The sequence below is a fragment of the Biomphalaria glabrata genome, chromosome 10 (assembly GCF_947242115.1).
Source record: "Biomphalaria glabrata chromosome 10, xgBioGlab47.1, whole genome shotgun sequence".
Taxonomy (NCBI): Eukaryota; Metazoa; Mollusca; class Gastropoda; family Planorbidae; genus Biomphalaria; species Biomphalaria glabrata.
Genome location: NC_074720.1, coordinates 43,676,272 through 43,685,411, shown reverse-complemented (window position 1 = coordinate 43,685,411; position 9,140 = coordinate 43,676,272). Strand labels below are relative to the sequence as shown.

The window sequence follows — 9,140 nt, the reverse complement described above, 5'->3', positions numbered from 1 at the left end:
ATGTTTATCGGCTTTTTGTTGGAAAAACTACTATCTACTGTAGATGGCTCGTAAAGCTAATTTGACAGTGATTTAGTACTTAGTAAAGTATGAATAAAACGCAAAGACGAATTTATTTTCTAATACAAAATCTTAATTTTCACTTATTAGCCTTATCACAACCCAAACTAGGCCCCGCGCAATCCGTTTCGCCTAGGGCCCCGAAATCTGTAGGACCGGCCCCCGGAGGAAATTCCAGCTACCCGTCGCCTCAGCGTGGCCCTCCGGTGGAAACATCCAGAGGTGGATCTGGACAGGCTAAGAACGAGTAGCGAACCAGGCCTTCTAGCAGGTCTCCCTGGGTGAGCTTTTGTTTTTTTTATCTCACTCGGGGTGGGGATGGAACAAGTAACCTGCAACCCAGTCCAAAAAGTCCGCCACGCCGTTCCACAAAGGGGGTCGTCATCAGTTCCGGATTGCTGGATTGGCGGCCCTTGCACGGAATAGTGGCGGTTACAGTATATGAATATGAGACAAGCTCCCCGCAGTTAGCGCTGTCCCTGACACTTATAGCGGGTGACTTAAGATTCGGGGGACGGTGCGCTGTGTACACGGCACGGCCCGGTCTGGCCCAGTCAACCGATATGGCCGCCTACCGTTGGGTGCCCTCAGACAGGGTGAAGAGCCCCATGTCCAGGCCTGGTGGTTGGATAAAAGCCTTTCTAACCATCAACGGGATAATGGCGCCTCCTGCGCCGATTCCCTACTGGACTTCATCGAAGGTAGGACCGGCCCTGCTCCCCAAAGGAAAAAGAAGGTCATGAAGCTACAACTCTTAGAGTGAAATTAGAAACTTTCAACACCGTTGTAATGAAATGATAACGACTAGTCTACCAATACCATCGCTTTATTCGACACAATTAGACTACAGTACAGTGAATGAAACCAGCACGTCTCGCGTAACACTGATGCAGTCTACACACACACACACACACTGGACATGAAACACACACACTGGACATCACCTTCTGACACGCTGGACGCACGTAGAAAATCAACTCAGTTACACTACAGCCTTATTTGTCAGATCATCTAACTTAGCATAATAATTTTGAGGAGATGTATAATTCGATCTCCCTCATATGGCATGTGGGGGGCCGGATTGCATAAAAATGCCCGGGCCGGTTTTGACACCCAGTCCGCCCCTGGTGGAGGACGTAAATAACCCCTGTGAATGTAGCAGTGTGTTGTGGGATATTAATTTGGGTTGAGGTTGAGGCTTGTTTTCTTTTTTATGTTTTTGGATCAGTGGATGTGAATTTCATTTGGAGCATTGTAAAGTATTTCTTTTATTGGGATTATTGACTCATTACAACTGAATTGCGCTTAGAAGAGAAGTCTGCGAATCAGAGTGTCCTGCTCAGCGGTAAGTTTTTTCTTGTTTTATTTATTGTTTCAATCAACGTCTTTACAATAAGTAACTTCAACATTGGTAACAAATGAATATAAATAAAACGAATCGCTGGACAGCCCTGACCAGAGCACAAACCATAGACCCTCAGACTTGAAAACACAGAACCAGGCAAACAGAATAATTCTTTCCGTTTTACGAGTCAACCTTGAATCGTAGTAGAGACTTAGAGCTTGGCTAGTACAAATAAAGCCACAGAGTTTTGCTGTTTCAAATTCGATCCATATTCGCAATTTTTTTCTTTAAAAACTATTTCTTTGAGTCATTTGAGAGACCCCCCACTATTCGACGCCCTAAGTAGCTGCCTAGTTTGAATAAGCCTAAGGCCGGCCCTGATAATTTACATCTGCTTGTATCTTTCATAGTCAGAATGAGGCAATGTTAATTTTCTTTTACCAGACAGACAGACAGACAGAGTGACTTGATATAAGCTTTGTGAAAGAAAAGAAAAAAAGCACTGATCTAAATAATAAACAAACAACTTACTGCCATGCCCGTGAGTGGGTGTGAAGAATAAAGGATCAGCTTCCATCCACAAGTAGGCACGTACTCAGTGTAGGTCAGACATGTCCAGCCGTAGATCGTGTCCGCATTGTTACTGCTGGAGTAGTTGAACAAGTTGGTCAGTCCGCTGCTGGTGTATGAAGCTGTTTTAGAGGTGGATGTTGCTGTTGTTGAAGCTGTTTCTAAAGCCGTTCCAGCTACAGCCTTGAGACAAAAAAACACTTATATTTCTTATTGTTAAGTACAGCACTATTGTTTTGCATAAATCATAAAATTCTAAATCACACATAATTGAGTTTAATGCAAGACAAGTTTAGAACAGAGTAAAAATGTTCAAACTAGGTGTGTGATACAAAGACATGGCTTGATGTCCTTGGTGTGACACAGAAACATTACTTGATGTCCTGTGTGTGATACGAGACATGACTTGATGTCCTGTGTGTGATATAAGACTTGGCTTGATGTCCTGTGTGTGACACAGGAATATTGCTTTATGTCATATGTGTTTGACACAGTTAGAAACATTGCTTGATGTCCTGCGTTTGATACAAAAGACATTGCTTGATGTCCTGTGTTTGATACAAAAGACATGGCTTGATGTCATGCGTGTGATATAAAGACATGGCTTGATGTCCTTTGTCTGATACAAAGACATGTTTTGATGTCCTGTGTGTGATACAAAGACATGACTCGATGTCCTGTGTGTGACACAGAGACCCCAATGCAAGTATACATCATTAATACCAATAAAGATGTGTGTGATACATGAGTACATGTCTAAACATTCTTGCTGGAGTCTGACAAAAAGTCTTACCAGACAAATAGAATTTGTTGTTTGATTGCAGACACAGTACCAGTTCACAGTTAGACTTGGAATACTTGACCTGATCACATACAGAAAGCATATTTTATGACTTTTATTAGGTCTGTGAAGATGCTCAATGTGGTCATAGCTACTCCTACTCCTTGAGATTGAGTTTATAAGTATCGGACATTTTTTTGTGTCAAGCGGAGATCACCAATGAATGACATGAGTTTTGGAATTCTCTGATCACCTCCCTTTGTAAAGTTGCGTTAGTTCAATTTAAAATGGAGGGAAAGAAAAACGTCTTATTTAAAAAAAATTTTTTTTAGAAATCTCAGAGGACTCAAAAAAACAAAAATACACGTAGTGATGCAGGGATGATCTGGTCCAAATATCAGGGGCGTGTTTTGGGAATGCAGTACATTGGACGAGCTAAATATCAGTGAATTGGTCTCTCAGCGGCCGCCTCAACTTAAAACCAAATAAAAGTAACGAATTTTTATTCTGATCAGATTAATTCTACCGAATCTATAAGCGCCACTACATATTGTAAATTCTTTGTTCTTTCAGAAGATACACAGTATAATGTCTCGCGATTTGACGATAGAGACTCGACTGTGACGCATTCTTCTTTTAGGAATTCGTTAACTGTTTGTACTTTTGGACTTTGTCTTGTAACTCTTTCTTTCCTAATCGACGATACCATCGTTGATTTTGACCTCATAGCTTTATTGAGCAAGCCCGATGAGCCACGCTAACCAGCCACACATCAAATCATCTAAAGATTTAAAAATATGTCCCTTAGCTTAATTCAGCACCGGAAGCTGACACATATCTGTCGTGTCTAGGTACTTATATACCGCTCCCTTTCCTTTCATCCAGTGCAATGCAATTATTACAAAGCTTCTATCAATTCTGTCTGTCTGTCTGTCTGGTAAAAAAGTTTGAACACGTTATTTCTCCCACAGCCATTCTCGGATCAAGTTGAAACTTTTCACAATTATTTAATGGACCCTGACATTATAGACTTAGATTTACATCCTCCGGTGCTGTTAGGCGCATTGGGCGGCAGTGTACCTGTCAGGTCCTAACATAAAATAAATCAATAAAAAATTAACCAATCAGTCCATTGGTAATTAGTAAATTTTAGCTCGGTATTGATTAAGGGAGATTTAAGTGGAAATGGATTGGTCGTACCCTAAGAAAAGGTACCAACAACAGAGCTAGACAGGCGTAAGGGTGGAATCCCCCCAAGGGCAATAACATGACGTCGCAGTGTACTAGATGAAGCCAAGAGGACAGGGAAAAGCGGGGAATACTTTAAAAAACAAGCAAGAAACTGTGAAAACTGGGTGTGTTTACTGAGGCCTTATATTCTACGAGGAACGCTATGGAAAGATGATGATGATTTTGATGATTGATTAAGGGAAATACATTTTATTGTATTGATAGATATGGCTATAAATGTACAGTTGTTTCCCTTATTTAAACATACTCTTTTTTTTTTATTCTGTAATTTTTTGTTTCATTTTGCCTGTTCTCTATTGCAATGTATCTATAGTAGTTAGTGACGCACCATGGGAGACGGGCTTTGAACGCCACACTTTATTGTGACGTCATTTAAAAGCATAGCCATGAGAGCTTTAGTTGCGCCTTGCTGTTCTCGCGATTTGACGATACAGACTCGACTGTGACGCATTCTACTTTAAGGAATTAGTTAACTGTTTGTACTTTTGGACTTTGTCTTTTAACTCTTTCTCTCCTAATCGACGATACCATCGTTGATTTTGACCTCATTAAATTAAATTAATTAAATTAATGTTTACTTTTTAAAATTTACTTTAAATTATTATTATTATTATTATTATTATAGCTTTTATATAGCGCTACTTTCATGCTTATAGCATGCTCAGAGCGCTTTTGGTCCAATCTCATTTGTGGACCGGTGGGGGGGAGGGGGTATCTAGGAGTTGGTTTTCCGTGCTGCCTTTGGGCGCTCAGTAAACACTACTCTGCCCGAGTCGGGTGTCGAACCTCGAGCCCCCTTCTAGGTAGCCAAGCCAAGCCAAGTTCAAGCGCATGTGGCCTCTCGACCACGCTTATATAAAAAGAGCATGCATTTCCCTTTAATTCTATACCAAATTCTACATTTTCTGATAACAAAACAACAAAGTTATTGAAGCCCAATCATAACAGGGGTAGTGAAATAGTAATGAGAAAAAGGATTTCCTTCCAAAACGTGGAAAAATAATTACGGAGAGAAAGAGTTAATGCTTCCTCTTATAATTCTTATAATATTATTTCTTGTTCATCGGTGAACTAAACACCTTATAAGTCACCCGAACATTATACACAGACGTCATCTGATCGTAGTAACTAACCGGTACAGAAAAAAAACAAGACATTACACCATCTAAGAGCATTAATACATCTAAATCAAGGGTTCTCAACCTGTGGGTCGCGACCCCTTCGGGGGTCAATTGACGATTTGCCAGGGGTCGCCTAAGACCATCGAAAAAATGGATTGTTTTTGTCCATTCTTCTATTGTTGTGTGTGTGTGCGGGGGGGGGGGGGGGTCGCGGCAGAGTGGGGGATTGCAAAAAGGGTCGCCGAGACTAAAAGGTTGAGAACCACTGATCTAAATGTTTCACTCAGCACTTGACACGGACTCATGCACACTCAATCAAAGCTACATCGTTATTGTATAGTACTATGTTATACGGCTTCTCTCAACATGATAACATGATCCTTCCATAATTTCTATTCATCAAACAACTGCTAATTAAAACTCCCCTCTCAGACCTTGGGACAGATGATGTAAAGGCCATCTGCTTCTGTGGCCCACGGTTAACGAGGGTGTCATGTGGCCAGCAAAAAGACCGCCTTAAATTTATGCTAGGTACCCATTAAAGCAGTATGGACCCAAAGGCGCCCCAAATATCCTAAAATTAAAAATTTCAGTCTTCACGAGGAATCGAACCAGGGACTCTCTGGTTCGGAAACCAAGAGTTTTCCAATTGATACGCGTAGGACGCAATTATCTCTTTTGAAAGAACGTATGTAAATAATAAGATAAGAATAACAACTACAACTCTAATAAGATAAGATGAACCAATATCTACAATTATTCCTCTGTACTTAGTGATTTCAACTTAACTCTTTCTCTCCGTAATTATTTACCACATTCTGGTGGAAATCAACGCTGGTATCGTCAGTTAGGAGAAAAAGAGTTAAGCGACATCACGTGTAGAAAGAACGCACCCAAAGCTTCCAATGACTTGAATATCTGGACAGTTTGGCCTCATGTTGGTCAGGTCAGCGTACTTGGACACAGCGTTCAAATGAAAGGTATAGCTGTCCACTTGAGTATACGTATAGAACTCAGCGCCACCCTGAAATATTAATCATGATTAACTAAGTATAATCCAAGATTACTAGAAGCTTCATACGTGCTGGCTTAGGAAGGCTGCCTGGTTGTCAGGAATGCACGCTAAACTGTCTGTCATTACGATGGTCCCGGGTTCATACCCTGCCCGCTGCCATGCCCCGTCGTCCTGCGGGAGCTTTGGACTAGGAAGTAGACTAACTTAAACCCTGAACGAACATCTGAAACATGGAAAACATTATACAAACACTGTAGGACTCGAATATAGTATCTATAACAACTGAAGCGTGAACTAGTGACATAAAACATCGTTTTTATATGGCAAAATGTCCACTAAATAAGCAAATATAAAATCATACTCACGATAGTGCTTCTATCAATGGCTTTTCCCTCCACAAAATCAAAAATATACACCTTTTTTAAAACTAATATATGCATATAAAATATTTTTTTTTAAAAGACAAATGAGATAAAATATACTAGATTTCTTTTTCATTCATCTAAAATACAACATGCTTTTACAAATAAGCATTTTCATTTTTAACTGGATCTTTTATTAAAGCTTTCGAAAAATTGTAAAAACCCTGCCTCGGAACCTTCACATACTTTCGTACTTCAATGGTGTATTTTTTTTTTTAAATGAAAAACTGTTTTCATATTTAATTTTAACAAACAAAAACAGGTTGCGTTTAGATGATTTTTTTTTAAAAAGGCCGTTTCTTCTAAACTTTGCAAGCAGCAAAAAATTACATAATCGGATGATTTTTATCCACACAGACCAACAAAAACTTTAAAGCGGACTTATCGCCCTTCAGGCTCTGCTAATAAAATACATGACCATAAAAATATAAAAATAAATATAAAAATCCTATAAATTATAAACGGTTAAGATCCCGCTTTCATACTTTTCGATCTATAGGCAGATGATGTAAATGTCATCAGTTTCTAACAAGAGTGTCATACGAACAACCGCCATTACTTTTCCCCAACTAATGTCAGGTACACATTAGAGCTGGACAGACTTAGAGGCGCCCTAAAAATACCGAAATTAAAAATCCCAATCATCATCAGGATTCGAACCCGGGACTCCCAGTTCGGAATCCAAGCGCTTTACCCCTCAGCCATCGCTCCTACATATAAAGTATGAAAGCCAAATAAAAAATATTAGCCTCGTATCTCTAAAATCTTTATCGTATTGGAAGCTGGTATGTTAGCCTCGTATCTCTAAAACGTTTATTGTATTGGCAGTTAGTATGTTAGCCTCACATCTCTAAAACGTTTATTGTATATTGGCAGTTAGTTTAGTGCAAGAAAATAAAATTGTACTAAAACGTTGACAACTGTGATACTTTCACCAAAACTAATTAAGTAACATGTTTTAAATTGTAAAAAAATAATTATTTAGTTCTAACTGATTCACTAATCGGATAATTTTTGGATTGATTCGAGTATTGTCATCGACTATGAATAATTATGCAAATTTCAACTTGATCTGAGAATAGGAAAACGGGTGAAAAACTGTGTTAAAATGTAACAAGGGATTAATGGCATATATACATTCCACATATCTCATTAAGTAACATTTATTGCCCTTATTTTAATATAAAAACATAATATATCACAAAAATCAATTAACGTATTGTTTTTTTTTAATTGATCAATGTCTTGTCAGGTACAATGAATAAGTGTGCAAAGTTTCAACTTAATCGGAGAATTGGAAATGGAAGAAAAAGCATGTTCGAGCTTTTTACCAGACAGACAGACAAACAGACAGAGTGAGTTGATTTAAGCTTTGTGAAAGAAAAAAAAAGCACTGATCTAGATAACGTCATCAAACAAACAACTTACTGCCATGCCTGTGAGTGGGTGTGAAGAATAAAGGATCAGCTTCCATCCGCAAGTTGGCACGTACTCAGTGTAGGTCAGACATGTCCAGCCGTATATCGTGTCCGCATTGTTACTGCCGGAGTAGTTGAACAAGTTGGTCAGTCCGCTGCTGGAGCGACAAAGATGGATGAAGACGGTCAACAGTATCGTCAAAATCATTGCTGATGACGGCATCAATTTAAAAAAAAAAACTTGACATCACCCTAACACCAACAACAGTGGCATTGCTGAAATAAAAATATACACAAGTGTCAGCATCTTTCGTCTTTTGGTATTATCATTATTATATGGGACTTATATGGGGGACTCCTTATAACCATTGTTAAGGATCGCTCCTGGCTAAGTTGTGTGTTTGTGTGCTTGTCTGTCTATGGTGACGGCGGGAAGAGGCTAGCGATTGGGTGGTGCCTATGTACTGTGAATGATTCTTCTTCTTCTAGCCAGCTTTATTGCTGCTGAGCTGTCAGCTCTTTTGCAGACTGTGCCAAGGAAAAAAAAAAGTGTGCTGTTTTCTTCAGTTGTTCAGCACTGCCGTACAGGGTGTTGGTTATGTTGGGCTGTAGTGGAAGAAGGGTCTGGCTAAGGTGGATTAGGGAGGGGCATTCAAAGTGGATATGGTTTACGGTTTCAAAGGGGTGGGCGCAGTGTCTGCAAAGGGAGGGGGGTGGAGTTTATTTTGTTCAGGTGGTAATTAAATAGAGTTGTGTGTCCTGTTCTTAGTTGGAAGTTTGTAGATTGTTCTTTGCGGGGGAGGAAGTTAATACTGTCCAGTTTGTTAGGCGTAGTCATTTCTTTGTACATGGCTCTGCCTGTGTTTCCTGATGCCCATTGGTTGAGCCACTCCTCTTTGTGATTGTTGACTAACATTGACCTTAGGGTGAGGTAGTTAACAGGTCTATCTAGTTGTTCCATAGATGATCCTGCCTTTGATAGCTTATCTGCCTTTTCATTTCCCATGATGCCAATGTGTCCAGGGATCCACTGTAGTGTGATATTGATATTTAATTTTGATATTATCTGATGGTGAATGGTTCAAGATAAGCGGTATTGTCGTCAGATGTCCTGTGTAGGCTGCAGTCGACTCCAGAAAGCCAGAATGAAACAAAGT

At 39.7% G+C, this 9,140-nt stretch overlaps 1 protein-coding gene across 1 annotated transcript; it reads right to left on the bottom strand.

Annotated features, from left to right (window-relative positions):
• Positions 1 to 1,585: 1,585 nt before the first annotated feature.
• LOC106065502 (uncharacterized) lies at positions 1,586 to 8,252 on the bottom strand. The gene is made up of 5 exons (XM_056043247.1): positions 7,994 to 8,252; positions 6,022 to 6,152; positions 2,769 to 2,838; positions 1,937 to 2,158; positions 1,586 to 1,627 (listed from the first exon to the last, which is right to left on the bottom strand). Exons 1-5 carry the CDS (start codon positions 8,204 to 8,206, stop codon positions 1,586 to 1,588), a joined length of 678 nt encoding a protein of 225 aa, XP_055899222.1. The 5' UTR covers positions 8,207 to 8,252.
• Between the last annotated feature and the right edge of the window lie 888 nt (positions 8,253 to 9,140).